The 25,341-nt window shown below is 42.4% G+C and overlaps 2 protein-coding genes across 5 annotated transcripts in view; both read left to right on the top strand.

The window, feature by feature from the left end:
• The window catches only part of LOC120467852 (uncharacterized), a 41,378-nt gene extending 38,381 nt beyond the window's left edge, over nt 1–2,997 (top strand). The window contains exon 71 of the mRNA XM_089125519.1: nt 810–2,997. Coding sequence (XP_088981645.1) covers nt 810–986 — 177 coding nt within the window. The 3' untranslated portion in view covers nt 987–2,997. The remainder of the gene's footprint in view (nt 1–809) is intronic.
• Nucleotides 2,998–3,561: 564 nt separating this feature from the next.
• On the top strand, nt 3,562–11,275 carry ssr1 (signal sequence receptor, alpha). 4 transcript variants are annotated; one of them, XM_089125533.1, is made up of 10 exons: nt 3,562–3,783; nt 4,425–4,546; nt 5,665–5,761; nt 6,011–6,049; nt 8,346–8,608; nt 8,686–8,762; nt 8,843–8,921; nt 9,002–9,095; nt 10,558–10,572; nt 10,679–11,275. In XM_089125533.1, exons 1-10 carry the CDS (start codon nt 3,717–3,719, stop codon nt 10,744–10,746), a joined length of 921 nt encoding a protein of 306 aa, XP_088981659.1. In that variant the 5' UTR covers nt 3,562–3,716; the 3' UTR covers nt 10,747–11,275. The 4 variants fall into 4 exon arrangements, with proteins under 4 accessions (XP_088981659.1, XP_088981660.1, XP_088981661.1 ...); XM_089125534.1 differs by lacking the exon at nt 10,558–10,572; XM_089125535.1 differs by lacking the exon at nt 6,011–6,049 and having other exon boundaries at nt 3,589–3,783.
• The last annotated feature ends 14,066 nt before the right edge of the window (nt 11,276–25,341 follow it).

Here is a 25,341-nt window from a genome sequence, read left to right on the forward strand (position 1 = left end):
AAATGTAACTTTTCTAAGGACAAATGCTAGCCTTGCTCTATTCTGTGAGGCGCGTTTGTAACGTCACGTATTACGTATTTACGTTCAAAAGGTCACGGGGACGTAGCCGGAAGTACAGAGTCAAAATCGTCCGACATCGTTGTTTTACCTTTTAATTCCTTTTTTGTAAACGGCGTTTGAGTTAGTTTGCACGTTCAACCTATGCGTTCAACTTGTAAACACTGACTCTGTACTTCCGGCTACGTCCCCGTGACCTTTTGAACGTAATTACGTATTACGTGACGTTACAAACGCGCCTCACAGAATAGAGCAAGGCTAGCATTTGTCCTTAGAAAAGTTACATTTTTGGAATAAGCGATCGTTTCGCATGATAAGACCCTTATTCATCGTCTGGTGTCGTTTAAAGACATTTGAAGCTGCACTGAAACTGTTATTAACTGTCTTTCGGACCTTGAACCGTCTGGTCCCCATTGAAGTCCATTATATGAAGAAAAATCCTGGAATGTTTTCATCAAAAACCTTAATTTCTTTTCGACTGAGGAAAGAAAGACGTGGACATCTTGGATGACATGGGGGTGAGTAAATTATCAGCAAAAGTTTTTTCAAAAGTGAACTAATCCTTTAAATCTTGTGTGTGTAACTCTGTCGTGTGTGTGTGTGGGTGTGACTTTCGTGTGTGTAACACTCTCATACATATGTGTGTGTGTGTGTGTGTGTGTGTCTTGTGTGCTGTGTTGTGTGTGTGCAAGTGTGTGTATGTGACTGTCATGTGTGTGTAACTTTCATGCGTGTGTGTGTGTGTTCTGCAGAGAGTGTATCGGGCGCTGTACGATTACGCCGCTCAGGATCACGACGAGGTTTCCTTCCGCGACGGAGACGTGATCATTAACGCTCAGCACATCGACGAGGGATGGATGTTCGGGACCGTGCAGCGCACCGGCAAATCCGGCATGCTCCCCGCCAACTACGTGCAGAGCTTCAACTGAGAGCCACACACACACACACTCTCTCTCACAAACACTCACACACACACTCACGCATTTCTTCACACACTAACCTACTGTATATTCCTCTCTCTGTGAAGAGGAAGTGATGTCAGATGGGTTAACCACACATGCTGATCATTAGATTCTGGGCATGAGTGTGAAACCAGAGCCCGTCTAACGGAGAGCCTAACGGATTAGCCCCGTTGTGTATCATCCTGGTTGCAGTTCCATTATAATTCCACTGGAGGTGATCATGAGCGAGAGCAGAATGAATGGGAGTCTATGGGGCTAAACGGCTAAATGTGTCTCTTTCACCTGCTTGTCGCTAAATCAACATCGATTTTATTGTTGATTCCACAAGTTCAATATAGATTATAGGGCAAAAGTCGAATGAACGAGTACTTATTATGTCCTTTTGATTTCTTACAGGTTAGGCCGTTGTTGGCTGGATCACGCTAGCATTCTGCTATTGTGTGACGTCATCGCATTTTTGAACGGATTTTTAGAACAGATAAGAAAACTTAAAAATGCAATTTTCAGCTGAGTGTATTATCTTAGCCCTCCCTTTTGAATGCAACTTTCAAATTACTTGACAAAAAATTACATCCTGAGAAAAGTGGATTTCTTCCCCATTGACTCCCATTCTTTCTGCACTCGACCGCGAGCGCCCCCGCATGGACAGAGACGCGTTACTGCAGCAGTCCACAACCCGGAAGTAACCAGCCAGTGCCAATTCTCTTCAATTAGACGTTCTCTGGTGAAACTCAGATTAATGATGATTATAATGAGCTTCATTTCTTTGTGAGAGTTTGATGATATTATCCTCTTTTAACCTCTTTAATGTTGGCGAGCGGAACAGCTTGAAGTAATTGACACTAATTATCTTTTATTATTTTATTTGTAATTGCAAAGCATGACAATAAGATTTGCGTTGCACGGCGGGTTTTTTTATGCCACACACACACACACACACACACACACACACACACAAGGAGGTTCTGTTTGCTGGTGAATGAGTCGGGATGTTTGCTCAGGATGAAGCGAGAGGTTCTGGAGGTTCAACTGTCAGCGGGTGCAGTTCTTGATCAGCTCAAGCTACAACTCAAGAGTGTGTGTGTGTTTATGTGTGAGAGTGTGTCTTTCTCTCACAGAAAGAAAACAAGCTGATTGACAGATTTATAGGCTGTTTTGGGCAGGTGAATTTGGACCCAGAACCCCTAAAGTGATAGAAAACCCCTGAAGAGCACAAAAATGACCCCCAAAAAACAGTAAAGTTGATCTGCCCCGTTTGAGCGTAACATACGAGCTGACCCGGAAACGTATGCTTGTATGTTTTAATCTTGAACCAGTCGCATGAGTTTGATGTTTATCTGTCAGCAGAAGCTTCTTTTTTTATTTTTATTATTATTATTATGCTTAGGAACAAACAAAGATGACAATCATAGCACATAACATACAAATCTGTTACAAAATTGCAAACATATCTGTACAAAATATGACAACAATATGTACAGAGTCTTAACACAAGTGTATGATTATCTAAAATAAAAAAAGAGGAAAGAAAGAGGAAAAATAAATAAAATGAGGGTCAAGATATTCTATACAAAATTTAGAGTAGGTCTAACCAAATGTCAGCAGAAGCTTCAGCAAACACACGGTGATGTCATCACGACCCTATCTCACCTCTGACCCTATCAGGCTGTGGTTTATCTTTCACCCGCTGACAGTCAGAACTGTACATTTTTATTATTTCCCCTGATTGATATGGTCCAGATCAGTGTTTTCCTGCAGAATAGCGCATGAACTCAGATATGATGATAAAGCAGGGGATGGACGAGTGAGAGAAAGTGTTTTTTGCTGTTCACTGAAAGTGCTTTTACTTTGATTTACTTTCATATAATTCCTCTCTTTTGATCTATTTACTCACATCACTGTCTTTTCTGTTAACATTATTTGACTTGTCGTTTTTCACATGTATTGAAAGCATAATAATAAAAGGCTTTGTCCAGCGTTTTGGCTGATTAATGGCCTGCCTGAGGATGAATCTCCATAGAAAGCGACACGTGTCTCTGATGAAGCGCATGCGCAGTGAGTGTCCCGTTTCCTCCTGCAGAGGGCGCTGAGCAGAAGCAGAATCCATCATAGATATGTGATATCTATGGAATCCATTTCTCTGTTTGATGTGACATTTGCACATTAAACCGTATAATCTTTTAGACGTACATATTCCAAGCACTAATTCACGATATGCAAATCTAATGTATCCACAGTAACAAGTTGTTAAAATGTTTTAAAGAAAAGTCCAAATCCACTAATCGCAAATGACTGTGATTGCTCCAACGTGAAAAATGTAACAGGGATCACGTGACAACGCCGCTCACCCGCTGCCGCTGAAAAACATTTTACTCCTGAATAATGACAATAAAAAAAAACTTGAAATCTAGTTGACTCAAAAATACACACCAAATAGATAAAAATAAAATTATTAAAAACGCAAACCCACCAAAAGCCCCGCCCCATTGTCAGATCTTCCTTGCGCTCATTTGATTTCCAAAGCGACACGTGGCTCTGTACGTGAGACGTCATCATTGTCCCGGATGTGGCGCATGCGCAGTGTGGTTCTTCGTCAGTGTGTGGCTCATTCACAGTCCAGCAGCGGTTCTCCCTCCCGTATTCTCCTTTAATCGTAGTAATTTGTCATTTGCTCCTCATTCTCGTCTGTCCGAAGCCATGAAACTCCTGCAGAAGATGCTGCTGCTGCTCTTACTGGCGTTCCCCGCGACGCTCCTTATGAAGGGTGAGTGTAACGCGCTCGGTCAGGCCGAGCTTCCTTAAAGTCTCTTTTATGTGACGTGATAATCCATAACTCGATCAGTCCGCGGTGAACTATCGTTAACCGGCTATAGAGGCTCGTTATGAGGCGCTCGGGCTCTTCTGGAGACTGAAGCGTGTGTGTGAGTGTGTGTGACGTGTCCTTCAGCTATAAACACATCAGCACAGGACTGGAATCAACACTGTTTATATTAACTTACTATAGTAACATAATACATAATTACAAGCGAATAACCTAATCATATTGTAAGTACATGCGGTTAATTAATATTACCCAGAACTTGTAACAAGGATACCGTTCAATACTATAACTCCTCATCAGTTGAGTAAAGTTTCAGGAGTGAGTTTACTGAGAGAATACTCTGATTTCAGTCCTGTGTGTGTGTGTGATTATTTTTGTTTGTGTTATTGTTTTGTTGTGTATGTGTGTGTGACAAGAGTTGGGATATTGAGTATGTTAGAGAGTGTATGATTGTTTTAGTGAGTGTGTGTGATTGACTTCATAATGATCTCCAGGTATGTGTGTGAATGCGTGCATGAATGTGTGTGAAAGAGAGATAGTGTGTGTGTGAGAGAAAAATGATCCCCAGCTATGTGTGTGTTCAGGTCCGGTCGTCTCGGCTCAGGATGCGACTGAGGAAGAAGATGCTGTGGATGAAGACGCTGCTGATGATGTGATGGATGAGGATGATGAAGCCGAGGTGGAGGACGATGAAAACACTGAACTAGTAAGAGAACGAACAAACACTGAACTAGAAGAGAACGAACAAACACTGAACTAGTAAGAGATCGAACAAACACTGAACTAGTAAGAGAACGAACGCTGAACTAGTAAGAGATCGAACAAACAAACGCTGAACTAGTGAGAGAACGAACAAACACTGAACTAGAAGACAACAAACAAACGCTGAACTAGTAAGAGAATAAATGAACAAACAAACGCTGAACTAGTGAGAGAACGAACAAACACTGAACTAGTAAGAGAACAAACACTGAACTAGAAGACAACAAACAAACTAGTAACTAGCTGAACGCTGAACTAGTAAGAGAATAAACGAACAAACGAACGCTGAACTAGTGAGAGAACAAACGAACGCTGAACTAGTGAGAGAACAAACGAACGCTGAACTAGTGAGAGAACAAACGAACGCTGAACTAGTGAGAGAACAAACGAACGCTGAACTAGTGAGAGAACAAACGAACGCTGAACTAGTGAGAGAACGAACGAACGCTGAACTAGTGAGAGAACGAACGAACGCTGAACTAGGGAGAGAACGAACGAACGCTGAACTAGGGAGAGAACGAACGAACGCTGAACTAGTGAGAGAACGAACGAACGCTGAACTAGTGAGAGAACGAACGAACGCTGAACTAGTGCGAGAACGAACGAACAAACGAACGCTGAACTAGTGCGAGAACGAACGAACGAACAAACGAATGCTGAACTAGTGCGAGAACGAACAAACAAACGAACGAACGCTGAACTAGTGCGAGAACGAACGAACAAACGAATGCTGAACTAGTGCGAGAACGAACGAACAAACGAACGCTGAACTAGTGCGAGAACGAACGAACAAACGAACGCTGAACTAGTGCGAGAACGAACGAACAAACGAACGCTGAACTAGTGCGAGAACAAACGAACGCTGAACTAGTGCGAGAACGAACGAACAAACGAATGCTGAACTAGTGCGAGAACGAACGCTGAACGAGTCGTCGGAGGAGGAGTCCAAGGAGGAGGGGTACGGGGAGGAGGAGGGGTTAGAGGCGTAGGGGTCAGGAGGAATATCATCTGGTGTTTGATTGGCTCATGTTCATGACTTCATGTGTTGGTCTCATCCCTCAGACTGAAGAAAAGGAGGAAGAGGAAGATGAAGCTCTGGTGGGCGAGATTAAGGCTTCACCCAACGCCGACACCACCATCCTCTTCGTCAAAGGAGAAGGTAAAGAGTCTCACACACACACACACACTGTGGACGAGTGAGAGTTTAGACCAGTGGGTTTCACCCTGTGCGTCGCCAGTTACTGTTATGTACTTTCTTACTATGAGCAAATGTCTAATGAAATATAATTCCTTATATAATATCAAGAAATAAACATTCCCTCTCAAGCTGGCCATTATAACCCAGCAGTGTGTCTACCGTACTTCCACTGTAACCGTTATTTACACATGGATGAATGGTTATCAACAGGGTCGCTGAAAAGGAGTGCTGATGTTTCTTCATCTACAAGTAAGAATAATCTTCCGAAACTGCAGCTAAAGCACTCCAGTCCAGTTCAGTCAGATCAGTCAGATCAGTCCAGTCCAGTCAGATGAGTCCAGTCCAGTCAGATCAGTCCAGTCAGATCAGTCCAGTCAGATGAGTCCAGTCCAGTCAGATGAGTCCAGTCCAGTCAGATCAGTCCAGTCCAGTCAGATGTGTCTAGTCCAGTCAGATCAGTCCAGTCAGATCAGTCCAGTCCAGTCAGATCAGTCCAGTCAGATCAGTCCAGTCAGATGTGTCTAGTCCAGTCAGATGAGTCCAGTCAGATCAGTCCAGTCAGATCAGTCCAGTCCAGTCAGATGTGTCTAGTCCAGTCAGATGAGTCCAGTCAGATGAGTCCAGTCAGATCAGTCCAGTCAGATCAGTCCAGTCCAGTCAGATGAGTCCAGTCAGATCAGTCCAGTCCAGTCAGATCAGTCCAGTCCAGTCAGATGTGTCTAGTCCAGTCAGATCAGTCCAGTCCAGTCAGATGTGTCTAGTCCAGTCAGATCAGTCCAGTCCAGTCAGATGTGTCCAGTCCAGTCAGATCAGTCCAGTCCAGTCAGATGTGTCTAGTCCAGTCAGATCAGTCCAGTCCAGTCAGATGTGTCTAGTCCAGTCAGATCAGTCCAGTCCAGTCAGATGAGTCCAGTCCAGTCAGATCAGTCCAGTCCAGTCAGATGTGTCTAGTCCAGTCAGATGTGTCTAGTCCAGTCAGATGTGTCTAGTCCAGTCAGATGTGTCTAGTCCAGTCAGATCAGTCCAGTCCAGTCAGATGTGTCTAGTCCAGTCAGATCAGTCCAGTCCAGTCAGATGTGTCTAGTCCAGTCAGATCAGTCCAGTCCAGTCAGATGTGTCTAGTCCAGTCAGATCAGTCCAGTCCAGTCAGATGTGTCTAGTCCAGTCAGATGTGTCTAGTCCAGTCAGGTGTGTCTAGTCCAGTCAGATGTGTCTAGTCCAGTCAGATCAGTCCAGTCCAGTCAGATCAGTCCAGTCCAGTCAGATGTGTCTAGTCCAGTCAGATCAGTCCAGTCAGATCAGTCCAGTCCAGTCAGATGTGTCTAGTCCAGTCAGATCAGTCCAGTCCAGTCAGATCAGTCCAGTCAGATGTGTCTAGTCCAGTCAGATGAGTCCAGTCAGATCAGTCCAGTCCAGTCAGATGTGTCTAGTCCAGTCAGATCAGTCCAGTCCAGTCAGATGTGTCTAGTCCAGTCAGATGAGTCCAGTCCAGTCAGATCAGTCCAGTCAGATGTGTCTAGTCCAGTCCAGTCTTTCTTCTCTTCCGCTGACATGCAGTGCTTACGAATGCTGAACACACTCCTGTGCGAACCAGTTCAAGAGGCTTAACCGTTCTAGAGTCACTCGAGGCTCAGGCTGGCCCTAAAAGGGAGATATAGATGGACAGACGGACGGACTGATATACAGACAGACAGATAAATAGACAGACGAACAGATCCTTTATTAATTTCCAATGTGGAAATTGTAATGCATAATCAGCCAGACTTCTCAGGACAATACACTGCTATACAAAATACAAACATTTTATACGCAAGTAAAGATTAAGTGTGCAGAGATGCAGAAACACAAGATATACATTTAAAAAAAAATAGGATTGTGGGAAAATCTTGAGTGTGTTGGAGAACGTCAGGTGTTTGTGTACATCATGTTCTGCAGTGGTGAGCAGGGCAGCCAATCACAGACCTCGGTTTGGGATGCACTGAACTGAACATGTGTGGCCAAAACCGTTTATAAGGAAACGCTTGCCGGAATAATGATTACTGAACATGTGATTTTTTTTTTTTTTTTGCATTTTTCACCATTGCATAATTTAAATAGTCAAAATGTGTGTGTTCCCCTATTTTGTCTTGCTTTTAAAAAAAAAAATCATTTACAAAAGTATTTAAAAATATGAATTGAACATTTAAAAAATATTTATTTAACTGAACATTTTGGTAACGCATGAACTAATAATATACTGCACTTCTACAGCATTTAATAATCTTAGTAAATGTTTGATTTTAATCTTGTTAGCATTAGTTACTGCACTGTGAACTAACATGAACACACATTAAACATCTGGGTTTATATTAACTGACATTAACAAAGATTAATAAATACTGTAACTGATATTGCTCATGGTTAGTTCATGTCAGTAAATGCATTAACTGGAGACATTATACCAAACAAAGTGAATATAATAATATTCAATAAATGGCTCCATTTCATAATAATGGTCACACACTCACACAAACTGATGAGCGTTTCTTCTCTTTCCAAATGTCAGATTTTCCCGCCAACAACATCGTGAAGTTCCTGTTGGGATTCACCAACAAAGGCTCGGAGAACTTCATCGTGGACTCGCTGGACGCCTCGTTCCGCTACCCGCAGGACTTCCAGTTCTACATCCAGAACTTCACGGCGCTCCAGCTGGGGACCGAGGTTCCTCCTCAGCGCCAGGCCACCTTCGAGTACTCCTTCATCCCGGCCGAGCCCATGGGCGGCAGACCCTTCGGCCTCGTCATCAACCTCAACTACAGGGACCTCAGCGTGAGTCGCGCCACTTCCTGTTTCACTGCTGTTTACTTCCTCTTCCTCTTCCTCACTCTTTCCTTTCTCTGTTTCAGGGGAACGTGTTCCAGGACGCCGTGTTCAACCAGACGGTCACCATCACCGAGAGAGAGGACGGTCTGGACGGAGAGACGTGAGGCTTTAGTGCGGCTCATTCTGTGTTCCGGCAGCAGGTGGCGCTGTGCTCACGTGTTTGTGTGTTTGTGTGTCCAGGATCTTCCTGTACGTGTTCCTGTCGGGTCTCGGTCTGCTTCTGGTGGTCGGCCTTCATCAGCTGCTCGAGTCACGCAAGGTAAGGTCATCATCATCATGAGCTGCTAGTGTGTTCATGTGTGCTCAGTTACTGATGTGTGTGTGTGTGTGTGTGCGCAGAGGCGGCGGCCGGCACCCAAAGTCGAGATGGGAACCTCCAACCACAATGATGTGGACATGAGCTGGATCCCACAGGAAACACTCAACCAGATCAGTGAGTTTCAGCCAATCACAGCCGGCCTGCTCGTCCACAGAAGGCTAATCGCTCAATCGAGTTAGCGATTAATCACATCAAGATAAAAGTGTGTTAGCATAAAATGCGTGTACAACTGTATATAATTATTTTGTATATATAAATACACACATGTATTTATATGTATTAATATTTTTATTTATATATAATATATTTATAAGTGTGTGTGTGTGTGTGTATATATGCATGAAAATATTTCTTATATATGCATATGTTTGTATATTCAAAATTATACACAGGACAGACACGTAAATTATGTAAACACACATTTTTATTATGGATGCGATTAATCGTTGCACAGCACTAATTAACATGAATGTTAAAGCATTCAATCCGCGACTGTGATGTCACGCTGAAGTGCCGATCCGTCCTGTGATGTCACACCGTGTCCTAACTACACGCGACGCCACGACACGCGATAAAAAGGTATCTTTTCCATGTAAATCAGAGTTTTTCTCCTAACCAGACGCGACAGCGACACGCGAAGTTTCTAATTTAGAAACGGTTCCTATTTCTGCGACGTCGCGGCTGACACAGAGATATTACACTTGAGTACACATTATTTCTTTATGAGTACACATTATTTATATTTAGTTAAAAATAGGTAACTGTGTCACAAGCGATAACGGATAATTTACCTCAGATGTTAAAATGTTAACATCTGTAACATCTGTACTTCATAACAAAATTAGTCAATGAGTATAATTTATTAAAGTTTTGATTTTTAATAATGTTATTTCTTGATTTGATTATGTCCTTACCCATTTCCAATGCGAGTGCGCTTTCACAGAGAGACTCCGCCCACAGGCTGTTCTGAATGGCTGTGATTTTTGATTGACGTGTGGCGTCTCACAGTCGCGTCGCATCTAGTGTGGACAGACACACTTGCTGTCGCTGGAATTTTGTCGCGTGTAGTTGGGACACGGCGTCACGCTGAAGCGGCGATCCGTCCGGTGATGTCACACACGCTGAAGCGGATTCACGGAGAACGCTTCGCTTTACTGCACGTTTGCAGACTCCATATACATATTTAACAGTTAACGTTACAGTATTTCAACAACTTCCCACTGAAATTAAAGAAAGTGAAAGTGAACAATTAGTGTTAAAATTTATTAAAATGATCAAATATTATTATTTTTTATTTGACTATTTGAAGTCAAACTTTCAATAAAAAATAATAATCATTATACTTATTGTATCTGTAATATTTTAAAATGAGTTCTGCAGCCTACAGAATTAATATATAAACGATCAAAATACAAGAGATACAAATCAAAATGAGATTATTAGTTACTTTAGATGCATGTCATGTGACCTCGGGTTGTGAGCATGCTGGGATTATTGATATGAACTCTGAACTCTCGGTCTGAATCTGTTCTCTGTTCTCACGCTCTCTCTCTCTTTATTTCCTCTGGCCGGCCAGTGGCGAGTCGGAGAGGTGAGCGAGCGCTTCCTGTCCTCCGCTCTCTAACGTGCTTCTGTTGATCATGTGTGTGTGTTTCTCGTGTCACTGACGCTTGTGTGTGTGTGTGTGTGTCTCTCAGATAAAGCGTCTCCCAGACGGTCTCCGCGTAAGAGGACTCAGAAGCGCTCGGCCGGATCTGACGAGTGAACAGAAGCCTTCCACACACACACATACACATACACACTCTGTGTTTACAGTGAGATGACCATCCCAGCCAGCAGAGACTGATACACACACACACACACACACACACACACACACACTCACACAGCCTTGTTTAAAGTGTAAGTGAGCGAGGACTTCTGTAGGTTTGCTTTATTTTTTATTGTTAACTTTGATCATGTTTCGCACCCTTCTTTTTCCCTGGATGAATTTGAGGAATTCTGGGATGCTGGTGTGTCACACACACACACACACACACACACACACACTGAGATCCGCTCTGCTTCAAGTGTCTTTCTTCCCGCTCAGTCCATGAAATGATAAAGACTGGGTGATTTTGAGGAGTGTGTGTGGCGGTCCTCGTTCAGGAAGCGGGAGAACGGGTTTTTTTTGGGTTTTTTTTTTTTTTTTTTTGTTTTTTGATCGATCTAATAAAGTGACTGTATTATAAGCAAGCTGATGTACAGTTCTAAGTGTACTTGGACAAATACCAATAAACTGAACAAAAGATGAACGTGTGTGTGTGTGTGAACAGCTTTACTATCCCATCATGCACTTCCATACCTCGACACGTCCTCATGCTTCCATGTTAATAATTGATTGATCTTCATTAATGATGGAAATATTATATTGTCCTGGTGTTGAGTGTTCTCAGAGCGGTCCCTGCAGCGATGATGCGTTACACTCGATCGGCCCGCAGCCAGACCTCGTATCACCGACACACGCTCCTCGTATGTGCAAACACTCTAATAGCCAATCAGGGCTCTAGAGTGGGCCATAGCAGGTCAAAGGTCGAGTTCTGGGCATCGCCGCACGCTGACAGTCAAATATATAATTAATATATTTTTAGTTTTGACAAGTGTTCAGTTCTTACGTCAGTGTTGTTTGGTTCTTTACGTTTCAGATTTGATAATTTTCTAAGTTGTTTTCTCAATGTATTGAAGTCTGAGTCTCTTTTGGAGAATTTTGTTTATTTTTTACCTTTCTTTTTCAATTCGCTTTTCTGTGCTGCTTTATTGTATATGTTATTGATTTAATTTGTTGCCGAATCAACACCATCTTTAGTTGTTTTGAATTTCTTAGTAATAAATGTATTTATTTGATTTTTTTTTTTAGTTCTTCAGAACTGAGGGCTTGGACAAACTTGTCTGCGCTGTCCGGAGCCCATCTGTGTCTCTGCTGGACCGGATACATTCGGCAGGTTTCCAGTCTGTTTTGTTCTGGTGTGTGATGTGTTCTGATATAGATGTTAGTTTGCTGTTTGACGGTGAATGCATTGAAGGAGAATGGGTCCATGTCGGTGATGGCGTAGTCAACTATACTATCTGGCCGGTCCGTGTGTACAGGCCTGAGGCTCGGCACAGCTGCACCAGTTCTATTTACCGTCTGGTCCAGGTTGTTTCTCGGTGGAAGTTTTCCTGTGATACTCGGGGGGGGGTTTGGCCAAAGACATTCATCACCCTTTGGGTCTATGTCATCAGGTTCAGATCCAGTTCTTGCATTGAAGTCTCCACACAGCAGCACGTTTCCCTGGGCCTGGAAATGGCTGATTTCTGTGTGGATGTTGTTGAAGTATTCCTCCTCATGGTGAGGGGATTCTGCAGGGGAATGTAGATGGCACAGAGATATGTTTCTCTAGTAGAAATGCCAATTTGGTTTATTTTTAATCAGCAATGAAATTTTCCAACTGAGATAGTTGAGATGTGTTTGGCCAGATCCTCCCTGTACCAAACCAGAACTCCTCCCGAGTCTCGTCCACGGTGGAATCCACTGAGGGGACAATCACTTCATAGTAGCCTTAGGGACGGTAGGTAAGGGCATCATTTCGACACAAGGTTTCAGTGAGGATTATGATATCAACATCGTCTATGTGTTTTAGAAATTATGGGTCTAGAGACTCCATTTTTGCACTCAGGTCTAAGTCTCATGGCCCTCTATCAGAATCCAGAGCTTTAAAAAGATTGGAGAAACTCAAAATTTAGCCCCCCGAAAAAAAAAACGACAGTGTTACCCCTTTTGTTTTTTTTCGGGGGGTGAAATTTTGAGTTTCTCCAATCTTCTCAAAACTCTGGATTCTGACAGAGGGCCATGAGACTTAAACCTGAGTGCAAATATGGAGGCTCTAGACCCTTCCAGAGCTGAGATATCGAAACTCAAAAATTCGACCCGGAAAAAAAAACGACAGTGTTACCCCTTACGTTTTAGTTTTTTTTTGGGCAAAAAATTAAGTTTCCCCAATCTCCTCAAAACTCTGGATTCTGATAGAGGGCCATGAGACTTAAACCTGAGTGCAAATATGGAGGATCTAGACCCTTCCAGAGCTGAGATATCGAAACTCAAAAATTCGACCCGAAAAAAAACCCGACAGTGTTACCCCTTACGTTTTTTTTTTGGGGCAAAAAATTAAGTTTCCCCAATCTTCTCAAAACTCTGGATTCTGATTGAGGGCCATGAGACTTAAACCTGAGTGCAAAAATGGAGGCTCTAGACCCTTCCAGAGCTGAGATATCGAAACTCAAAAATTCGACCCAAAAAAAAAACGACAGTGTTACCACTTACGTTTTTTTTTTGGGCAAAAAATTAAGTTTCTCCAATCTTCCCAAAACTCTGGATTCGGATAGAGGGCCATGAGACTTAGACCTGAGTGCAAAAATGGAGGCTCTAGCCCCTTCCAGAGCTGAGATATCGAAACTCAAAAATTCGGCCCGAAAAAAAAACGACAGTGGTACCCCATACGTTTTTTTTTTTTTTTGGGCGAAAAATTAAGTTTCCCCAATCTTCTCAAAACTCTGGATTCTGATAGAGGGCCATGAGACTTAAACCTGAGTGCAAATATGGAGGCTCTAGACCCTTCCAGAGCTGAGATATCGAAAGTCAAAAATTCGACCCGAAAAAAAAGAACGACAGTGTTACCCCTTACGTTTTTTTTTTTTTGGGCGAAAAATTAAGTTTCCCCAATCTTCTCAAAACTCTGGATTCTGATAGAGGGCCATGAGACTTAAACCTGAGTGCAAAAATGGAGGCTCTAGCCCCTTCCAGAGCTGAGATATCGAAACTCAAAAATTCGGCCCGAAAAAAAAACGACAGTGGTACCCCTTACGTTTTTTTTTTTTTTTTGGGCGAAAAATTAAGTTTCCCCAATCTTCTCAAAACTCTGGATTCTGATAGAGGGCCATGAGACTTAAACCTGAGTGCAAATATGGAGGCTCTAGACCCTTCCAGAGCTGAGATATCGAAAGTCAAAAATTCGACCCGAAAAAAAAGAACGACAGTGTTACCCCTTACGTTTTTTTTTTTTGGGCGAAAAATTAAGTTTCCCCTATCTTCTCAAAACTCTGGATTCTGATAGAGGGCCATGAGACTTAAACCTGAGTGCAAAAATGGAGGTTCTAGACCCTTCCAGAGCTGAGATATCGAAACTCAAAAATTCGACCCGAAAAAAAAAACGACAGTGTTACCCCTTACGTTTTTTTTTTGGGGGGGCGAAAAAAAGTTTCCCCAATCTTCTCAAAACTCTGGATTCTGATAGAGGGCCATGACACTTAAACCTGAGTGCACATATGGAGGCTCTAGCCCCTTCCAGAGCTGAGATATCGAAACTCAAAAATTCGACCCGAAAAAAAAAACGACAGTGTTACCCCTTACGTTTTTTTTTGAGCAAAAAATTAAGTTTCCCCAATCTTCTCAAAACTCTGGATTCTGATAGAGGGCCATGAGACTTAAACCTGAGTGCTAATATGGAGGCTCTAGACCCTTCCAGAGCTGAGATATCGAAAGTCAAAAATTCGACCGGAAAAAAAAACGACAGTGTTACCACTTATGATTTTTTTTGGGGGGCGAAAAAAAAGTTTCCCCAATCTTCTCAAAACTCTGGATTCTGATAGAGGGCCAAGCGACTTAAACCTGAGTGCAAATATGGAGGCTCTAGCCCCTTCCAGAGCTGAGTTATCGAAACTCAAAAATTCGGCCCGAAAAAAAAACGACAGTGGTACCCCTTACGTTTTTTTTTTTTGGGCGAAAAAATAAGTTTCTCCAATCTTCCCAAAACTCTGGATTCGGATAGAGGGCCATGAGACTTAGACCTGAGTGCAAAAATGGAGGCTCTAGCCCCTTCCAGAGCTGAGATATGGAAACTCAAAAATTCGGACTGAAAAAAAAAAACGACAGTGGTACCCCTTACATTTTTTTTTTTGGGCGAAAAATTAAGTTTCTCCAATCTTCCCAAAACTCTGGATTCTGATAGAGGGCCATGAGACTTAGACCTGAGTGCAAATATGGAGGCTCTAGCCCCTTCCAGAGCTGAGATATGGAAACTCAAAAATTCGGCCCGAAAAAAAAACGACAGTGGTACCCCTTACGTTCTTACGTTTTTTTTTTGGGCAAAAAATTAAGTTTCTCCAATCTTCCCAAAACTCTGGATTCGGATAGAGGGCCATGAGACTTAGACCTGAGTGCAAAAATGGAGGCTCTAGCCCCTTCCAGAGCTGAGATATCGAAGCTCAAAAATTCGGCCCGAAAAAAAAAACGACAGTGGTACCCCTTACGTTTTTTTTGTTGGGCGAAAAATTAAGTTTCTCCAATCTTCCCAAAACTCTGGATTCTGATAGAGGGCCATGAGACTTAGACCTGAGTGCAAAAATGGAGGCTCTAACCCCTTCCAGAGCTGAGATATCGAAACTCAAAAATTCGGCCCGAAAAAAAAAACGACAGTGGTACCCCTTACGTTTTTTTTTTTTTTGGGCGAAAAATTAAGTGGTATCCCTTACGTTTTTTTTTTTGGGCAAAAAATTAAGTTTCTCCAATCTTCCCAAAACTCTGGATTCGGATAGAGGGCCATGAGACTTAGACCTGAGTGCAAAAATGGAGGCTCTAGCCCCTTCCAGAGCTGAGATATGGAAACTCAAAAATTCGGCCCGAAAAAAAAAAGACAGTGGTACCCCTTACGTTTTTTTTTTTTTGGGCGAAAAATTAAGTTTCTCCAATCTTACCAAAACTCTGGATTCTGATAGAGGGCCATGAGACTTAGACCTGAGTGCAAAAATGGAGGCTCTAGCCCCTTCCAGAGCTGAGATATGGAAACTCAAAAATTCGGCCCGAAAAAAAAAACGACAGTGGTACCCCTTACGTTTTTTTTTTTTTTGGAGAAAAATTAAGTTTCTCCAATCTTCCCAAAACTCTGGATTCTGATAGAGGGCCATGAGACTTAGACCTGAGTGCAAAAATGGAGGCTCTAGCCCCTTCCAGAGCTGAGATATGGAAACTCAAAAATTCGGACCGAAAAAAAAACCCGACAGTGGTACCCCTTACGTTTTTTTTTTTTGGGAGAAAAATTAAGTTTCTCCAATCTTCCCAAAACTCTGGATTCTGATAGAGGGCCATGAGACTTAGACCTGAGTGCAAAAATGGAGGCTCTAGCCCCTTCCAGAGCTGAGATATGGAAACTCAAAAATTCGGCCTGAAAAAAAAAACGACAGTGGTACCCCTTAAGTTTTTTTTTTTGGGGCGAAAAATTAAGTTTCTCCAATCTTCCCAAAACTCTGGATTCGGATAGAGGCCCATGAGACTTAGACCTGAGTGCAAAAATGGAGGCTCTAGCCCCTTCCAGAGCTGAGATATGGAAACTCAAAAATTCGGCCCGAAAAAAAAACGACAGTGGTACCCCTTACGTTTTTTTTTTTGGGCGAAAAATTAAGTTTCTCCAATCTTACCAAAACTCTGGATTCTGATAGAGGGCCATGAGACTTAGACCTGAGTGCAAAAATGGAGGCTCTAGCCCCTTCCAGAGCTGAGATATGGAAACTCAAAAATTCGGCCCGAAAAAAAAACGACAGTGGTACCCCTTACGTTCTTACGTTTTTTTTTTGGGCAAAAAATTAAGTTTCTCCAATCTTCCCAAAACTCTGGATTCGGATAGAGGGCCATGAGACTTAGACCTGAGTGCAAAAATGGAGGCTCTAGCCCCTTCCAGAGCTGAGATATCGAAACTCAAAAATTCGGCCCGAAAAAAAAAACGACATTGGTACCCCTTACGTTTTTTTTTTGGGCGAAAAATTAAGTTTCTCCAATCTTCCCAAAACTCTGGATTCTGATAGAGGGCCATGAGACTTAGACAGGAGTGCAAAAATGGAGGCTCTAGCCCCTTCCAGAGCTGAGATATCGAAGCTCAAAAATTCGGCCCGAAAAAAAAAACGACAGTGGTACCCCTTACGTTTTTTTTTTTTTGGGCGAAAAATTAAGTTTCTCCAATCTTCCCAAAACTCTGGATTCTGATAGAGGGCCATGAGACTTAGACCTGAGTGCAAAAATGGAGGCTCTAACCCCTTCCAGAGCTGAGATATCGAAACTCAAAAATTCGGCCCGAAAAAAAAAACGACAGTGGTACCCCTTACGTTTTTTTTTTTTTTGGGCGAAAAATTAAGTGGTATCCCTTACGTTTTTTTTTTTGGGCAAAAAATTAAGTTTCTCCAATCTTCCCAAAACTCTGGATTCGGATAGAGGGCCATGAGACTTAGACCTGAGTGCAAAAATGGAGGCTCTAGCCCCTTCCAGAGCTGAGATATGGAAACTCAAAAATTCGGCCCGAAAAAAAAAAGACAGTGGTACCCCTTACGTTTTTTTTTTTTTTGGGCGAAAAATTAAGTTTCTCCAATCTTACCAAAACTCTGGATTCTGATAGAGGGCCATGAGACTTAGACCTGAGTGCAAAAATGGAGGCTCTAGCCCCTTCCAGAGCTGAGATATGGAAACTCAAAAATTCGGCCCGAAAAAAAAAAACGACAGTGGTACCCCTTACGTTTTTTTTTTTTGGGAGAAAAATTAAGTTTCTCCAATCTTCCCAAAACTCTGGATTCTGATAGAGGGCCATGAGACTTAGACCTGAGTGCAAAAATGGAGGCTCTAGCCCCTTCCAGAGCTGAGATATGGAAACTCAAAAATTCGGACCGAAAAAAAAAACGACAGTGGTACCCCTTACGTTTTTTTTTTTTGGGAGAAAAATTAAGTTTCTCCAATCTTCCCAAAACTCTGGATTCTGATAGAGGGCCATGAGACTTAGACCTGAGTGCAAAAATGGAGGCTCTAGCCCCTTCCAGAGCTGAGATATGGAAACTCAAAAATTCGGCCTGAAAAAAAAAACGACAGTGGTACCCCTTAAGTTTTTTTTTTTGGTGCGAAAAATTAAGTTTCTCCAATCTTCCCAAAACTCTGGATTCGGATAGAGGCCCATGAGACTTAGACCTGAGTGCAAAAATGGAGGCTCTAGCCCCTTCCAGAGCTGAGATATCGAAACTCAAAAATTCGGCCCGAAAAAAAAACGACAGTGGTACCCCTTACGTTTTTTTTTTTTGGGCGAAAAATTAAGTTTCTCCAATCTTCCCAAAACTCTGGATTCTGATAGAGGGCCATGAGACTTAGACCTGAGTGCAAAAATGGAGGCTCTAGCCCCTTCCAGAGCTGAGATATGGAAACTCAAAAATTCGGCCCGAAAAAAAAACGACAGTGGTACCCCTTACGTTTTTTTTTTTGGGCGAAAAATTAAGTTTCTCCAATCTTACCAAAACTCTGGATTCTGATAGAGGGCCATGAGACTTAGACCTGAGTGCAAAAATGGAGGCTCTAGCCCCTTCCAGAGCTGAGATATGGAAACTCAAAAATTCGGCCCGAAAAAAAAACGACAGTGGTACCCCTTACGTTTTTTTTTTTCGGCGAAAAATTAAGTTTCTCCAATCTTCCCAAAACTCTGGATTCTGATAGAGGGCCATGAGACTTAGACCTGAGTGCAAAAATGGAGGCTCTAGCCCCTTCCAGAGCTGAGATATGGAAACTCAAAAGTTCGGCCTGAAAAAAAAAACGACAGTGGTACCCCTTACGTTTTTTTTTTGGGGCGAAAAATTAAGTTTCTCCAATCTTCCCAAAACTCTGGATTCGGATAGAGGGCCATGAGACTTAGACCTGAGTGCAAAAATGGAGGCTCTAGCCCCTTCCAGAGCTGAGATATCGAAACTCAAAAATTCGGCCCGAAAAAAAAACGACAGTGGTACCCCTTACGTTTTTTTTTTTGGGCGAAAAATTAAGTTTCTCCAATCTTCCAAAAACTCTGGATTCTGATAGAGGGCCATGAGACTTAGACCTGAGTGCAAAAATGGAGGCTCTAGCCCCTTCCAGAGCTGAGATATGGAAACTCAAAAATTCGGGCCGAAAAAAAAAACGACAGTGGTACCCCTTACGTTTTTTTTGGGGGGGGCGAAACATTAAGTTTCTCCAATCTTCTCAAAACTCTGGATTCTGATAGAGGGCCATGAGACTTAGACCTGAGTGCAAAAATGGAGGCTCTAGCCCCTTCCAGAGCTGAGATATGGAAACTCAAAAATTCGGCCCGAAAAAAAAACGACAGTGGTACCCCTTACGTTTTTTTTTTGGGCAAAAAATTAAGTTTCTCCAATCTTCCCAAAACTCTGGATTCGGATAGAGGGCCATGAGACTTAGACCTGAGTGCAAAAATGGAGGCTCTAGCCCCTTCCAGAGCTGAGATATCGAAACTCAAAAATTCGGCCCGAAAAAAAAACGACAGTGGTACCCCTTACGTTTTTTTTTTGGGCGAAAAATTAAGTTTCTCCAATCTTCCCAAAACTCTGGATTCTGATAGAGGGCCATGAGACTTAGACCTGAGTGCAAAAATGGAGGCTCTAGCCCCTTTCAGAGCTGAGATATCGAAACTCAAAACTTCGGCCCGAAAAAAAAAACGACAGTGGTACCCCTTACGTTTTTTTTTTGGGTGAAAAATTAAGTTTCTCCAATCTTCCCAAAACTCTGGATTCTGATAGAGGGCCATGAGACTTAGACCTGAGTGCAAAAATGGAGGCTCTAACCCCTTCCAGAGCTGAGATATCGAAACTCCAAAATTCGGCCCGAAAAAAAAACGACAGTGGTACCCCTTACGTTTTTTTTTTTTTTGGGCGAAAAATTAAGTGGTACCCCTTACGTTTTTTTTTTTGGGCAAAAAATTAAGTTTCTCCAATCTTCCCAAAACTCTGGATTCGGATAGAGGGCCATGAGACTTAGACCTGAGTGCAAAAATGGAGGCTCTAGCCCCTTCCAGAGCTGAGATATGGAAACTCAAAAATTCGGCCCGAAAAAAAAACGACAGTGGTACCCCTTACGTTTTTTTTTTTGGGCGAAAAATTAAGTTTCTCCAATCTTACCAAAACTCTGGATTCTGATAGAGGGCCATGAGACTTAGACCTGAGTGCAAAAATGGAGGCTCTAGCCCCTTCCAGAGCTGAGATATGGAAACTCAAAAATTCGGCCCGAAAAAAAAAAACGACAGTGGTACCCCTTACGTTTTTTTTTTTTGGGAGAAAAATTAAGTTTCTCCAATCTTCCCAAAACTCTGGATTCTGATAGAGGGCCATGAGACTTAGACCTGAGTGCAAAAATGGAGGCTCTAGCCCCTTCCAGAGCTGAGATATGGAAACTCAAAAATTCGGCACGAAAAAAAAAACAACAGTGGTACCCCTTACGTTTTTTTTTTTTTGGGCGAAAAATTAAGCTTCTCCAATCTTACCAAAACTCTGGATTCTGATAGAGGGCCATGAGACTTAGACCTGAGTGCAAAAATGGAGGCTCTAGCCCCTTCCAGAGCTGAGATATGGAAACTCAAAAATTCGGCCTGAAAAAAAAACGACAGTGGTACCCCTTACGTTTTTTTTTTTGGGGCGAAAAATTAAGTTTCTCCAATCTTCCCAAAACTCTGGATTCGGATAGAGGCCCATGAGACTTAGACCTGAGTGCAAAAATGGAGGCTCTAGCCCCTTCCAGAGCTGAGATATCGAAACTCAAAAATTCGGCCCGAAAAAAAAAACGACAGTGGTACCCCTTACGTTTTTTTTTTTTGGGCGAAAAATTAAGTTTCTCCAATCTTCCCAAAACTCTGGATTCTGATAGAGGGCCATGAGACTTAGACCTGAGTGCAAAAATGGAGGCTCTAGCCCCTTCCAGAGCTGAGATATGGAAACTCAAAAATTCGGCACGAAAAAAAAAACAACAGTGGTACCCCTTACGTTTTTTTTTTTTTGGGCGAAAAATTAAGCTTCTCCAATCTTACCAAAACTCTGGATTCTGATAGAGGGCCATGAGACTTAGACCTGAGTGCAAAAATGGAGGCTCTAGCCCCTTCCAGAGCTGAGATATGGAAACTCAAAAATTCGGCCCGAAAAAAAAAACGACAGTGGTACCCCTTACGTTTTTTTTTTTTGGGAGAAAAATTAAGTTTCTCCAATCTTCCCAAAACTCTGGATTCTGATAGAGGGCCATGACACTTAGACCTGAGTGCAAAAATGGAGGCTCTAGCCCCTTCCAGAGCTGAGATATGGAAACTCAAAAATTCGGCCTGAAAAAAAAACGACAGTGGTACCCCTTAGTTTTTTTTTTGGGCGAAAAATTAAGTTTCTCTAATCTTCCCAAAACTCTGGATTCGGATAGAGGGCCATGAGACTTAGACCTGAGTGCAAAAATGGAGGCTCTAGCCCCTTCCAGAGCTGTGATATGGAAACTCAAAAATTCGGCACGAAAAAAAAAAACGACAGTGGTACCCCTTACGGTTTTTTTTTTTTGGGAGAAAAATTAAGTTTCTCCAATCTTCCCAAAACTCTGGATTCTGATAGAGGGCCATGAGACTTAGACCTGAGTGCAAAAATGGAGGCTCTAGCCCCTTCCAGAGCTGAGATATGGAAACTCAAAAATTCGGCCTGAAAAAAAAACGACAGTGGTACCCCTTACGTTTTTTTTTTTGGGGCGAAAAATTAAGTTTCTCCAATCTTCCCAAAACTCTGGATTCGGATAGAGGCCCATGAGACTTAGACCTGAGTGCAAAAATGGAGGCTCTAGCCCCTTCCAGAGCTGAGATATCGAAACTCAAAAATTCGGCCCGAAAAAAAAACCGACAGTGGTACCCCTTACGTTTTTTTTTTTTGGGCGAAAAATTAAGTTTCTCCAATCTTCCCAAAACTCTGGATTCTGATAGAGGGCCATGAGACTTAGACCTGAGTGCAAAAATGGAGGCTCTAGCCCCTTCCAGAGCTGAGATATGGAAACTCAAAAATTCGGCACGAAAAAAAAAACAACAGTGGTACCCCTTACGTTTTTTTTTTTTTGGGCGAAAAATTAAGCTTCTCCAATCTTACCAAAACTCTGGATTCTGATAGAGGGCCATGAGACTTAGACCTGAGTGCAAAAATGGAGGCTCTAGCCCCTTCCAGAGCTGAGATATGGAAACTCAAAAATTCGGCCCGAAAAAAAAAACGACAGTGGTACCCCTTACGTTTTTTTTTTTTGGGAGAAAAATTAAGTTTCTCCAATCTTCCCAAAACTCTGGATTCTGATAGAGGGCCATGACACTTAGACCTGAGTGCAAAAATGGAGGCTCTAGCCCCTTCCAGAGCTGAGATATGGAAACTCAAAAATTCGGCCTGAAAAAAAAACGACAGTGGTACCCCTTAGTTTTTTTTTTGGGCGAAAAATTAAGTTTCTCTAATCTTCCCAAAACTCTGGATTCGGATAGAGGGCCATGAGACTTAGACCTGAGTGCAAAAATGGAGGCTCTAGCCCCTTCCAGAGCTGAGATATGGAAACTCAAAAATTCGGCACGAAAAAAAAAACGACAGTGGTACCCCTTACGTTTTTTTTTTTTGGGCGAAAAATTAAGTTTCTCCAATCTTCCCAAAACTCTGGGTTCTGATAGAGGGCCATGAGACTTAGACCTGAGTGCAAAAATGGAGGCTCTAGCCCCTTCCAGAGCTGAGATATTGAAACTCAAAAATTCGGCCCGAAAAAAAAAATGACAGTGGTACCCCTTACGTTTTTTTTTGGGCAAAAAATTAAGTTTCTCCAATCTTCCCAAAACTCTGGATTCAGATAGCGGGCCATGAGACTTAGACCTGAGTACAAAAATGGAGGCTCTAGCCCCTTCCAGAGCTGAGATATCGAAACTCAAAAATTCGGCCCGAAAAAAAAACGACAGTGGTACCCCTTACGTTTTTTTTTTTTGGGCGAAAAATTAAGTTTCTCCAATCTTCCCAAAAACTCTGGATTCTGATAGAGGGCCATGAGACTTAGACCTGAGTGCAAAAATGGAGGCTCTAGCCCCTTCCAGAGCTGAGATATCGAAACTTAAAAATTCGGCCCGAAAAAAAAAACGACAGTGGTACCCCTTACGTTTTTTTTTTGGGCGAAAAATTAAGTTTCTCCAATCTTCCCAAATCTCTGTATTCTGATAGAGGGCCATGAGACTTAGACCTGAGTGCAAAAATGGAGGCTCTAGACCCTTCCAGAGCTGAGATATGGAAACTCAAAATGTCGGCCCGAAAAAAAAACGACAGTGGTACCCCTTACGTTTTTTTTTTTGGGGCGAAAAATTAAGTTTCTCCAATCTTCCCAAAACTCTGGATTCGGATAGAGGGCCATGAGACTTAGACCTGAGTGCAAAAATGGAGGCTCTAACCCCTTCCAGAGCTGAGATATCGAAACTCCAAAATTCGGCCCGAAAAAAAAACGACAGTGGTACCCCTTACGTTTTTTTTTTTGGGCGAAAAATTAAGTTTCTCCAATCTTACCAAAACTCTGGATTCTGATAGAGGGCCATGAGACTTAGACCTGAGTGCAAAAATGGAGGCTCTAGCCCCTTCCAGAGCTGAGATATGGAAACTCAAAAATTTGGCCCGAAAAAAAAAAACGACAGTGGTACCCCTTACGGTTTTTTTTTTTTGGGAGAAAAATTAAGTTTCTCCAATCTTCCCAAAACTCTGGATTCTGATAGAGGGCCATGAGACTTAGACCTGAGTGCAAAAATGGAGGCTCTAGCCCCTTCCAGAGCTGAGATATGGAAACTCAAAAATTCGGCCTGAAAAAAAAACGACAGTGGTACCCCTTACGTTTTTTTTTTTGGGGCGAAAAATTAAGTTTCTCCAATCTTCCCAAAACTCTGGATTCGGATAGAGGCCCATGAGACTTAGACCTGAGTGCAAAAATGGAGGCTCTAGCCCCTTCCAGAGCTGAGATATGGAAACTCAAAAATTCGGCCCGAAAAAAAACGACAGTGGTACCCCTTACGTTTTTTTTTTTTGGGCGAAAAATTAAGTTTCTCCAATCTTCCCAAAAACTCTGGATTCTGATAGAGGGCCATGAGACTTAGACCTGAGTGCAAAAATGGAGGCTCTAGCCCCTTCCAGAGCTGAGATATCGAAACTCAAAAATTCGGCCCGAAAAAAAAAAACGACAGTGGTACCCCTTACGTTTTTTTTTTGGGCGAAAAATTAAGTTTCCCCAATCTTCCCAAAACTCTGGATTCTGATAGAGGGCCATGAGACTTAGACCTGAGTGCAAAAATGGAGACTCTAGACCCTTCCAGAGCTGAGATATGGAAACTCAAAATGTCGGCCCGAAAAAAAAACGACAGTGGTACCCCTTACGTTTTTTTTTTTGGGGGCGAAAAATTAAGTTTCTCCAATCTTCCCAAAACTCTGGATTCGGATAGAGGGCCATGAGACTTAGACCTGAGTGCAAAAATGGAGGCTCTAACCCCTTCCAGAGCTGAGATATCGAAACTCCAAAATTCGGCCCGAAAAAAAAACGACAGTGGTACCCCTTACGTTTTTTTTTTTGGGCGAAAAATTAAGTTTCTCCAATCTTACCAAAACTCTGGATTCTGATAGAGGGCCATGAGACTTAGACCTGAGTGCAAAAATGGAGGCTCTAGCCCCTTCCAGAGCTGAGATATGGAAACTCAAAAATTCGGCCCGAAAAAAAAAAACGACAGTGGTACCCCTTACGTTTTTTTTTTTTTGGGAGAAAAATTAAGTTTCTCCAATCTTCCCAAAACTCTGGATTCTGATAGAGGGCCATGAGACTTAGACCTGAGTGCAAAAATGGAGGCTCTAGCCCCTTCCAGAGCTGAGATATGGAAACTCAAAAATTCGGCCTGAAAAAAAAAACGACAGTGGTACCCCTTACGTTTTTTTTTTTGGGGCGAAAAATTAAGTTTCTCCAATCTTCCCAAAACTCTGGATTCGGATAGAGGCCCATGAGACTTAGACCTGAGTGCAAAAATGGAGGCTCTAGCCCCTTCCAGAGCTGAGATATCGAAACTCAAAAATTCGGCCCGAAAAAAAAAACGACAGTGGTACCCCTTACGTTTTTTTTTTTTGGGCGAAAAATTAAGTTTCTCCAATCTTCCCAAAACTCTGGGTTCTGATAGAGGGCCATGAGACTTAGACCTGAGTGCAAAAATGGAGGCTCTAGCCCCTTCCAGAGCTGAGATATTGAAACTCAAAAATTCGGCCCGAAAAAAAAAATGACAGTGGTACCCCTTACGTTTTTTTTTGGGCAAAAAATTAAGTTTCTCCAATCTTCCCAAAACTCTGGATTCAGATAGCGGGCCATGAGACTTAGACCTGAGTACAAAAATGGAGGCTCTAGCCCCTTCCAGAGCTGAGATATCGAAACTCAAAAATTCGGCCCGAAAAAAAAACGACAGTGGTACCCCTTACGTTTTTTTTTTTTGGTGAAAAATTAAGTTTCTCCAATCTT

The sequence above is a fragment of the Pimephales promelas genome, chromosome 22 (assembly GCF_988280905.1).
Source record: "Pimephales promelas chromosome 22, fPimPro1.hap1.1, whole genome shotgun sequence".
In the NCBI taxonomy this organism is placed as follows: Eukaryota; Metazoa; Chordata; class Actinopteri; order Cypriniformes; family Leuciscidae; genus Pimephales; species Pimephales promelas.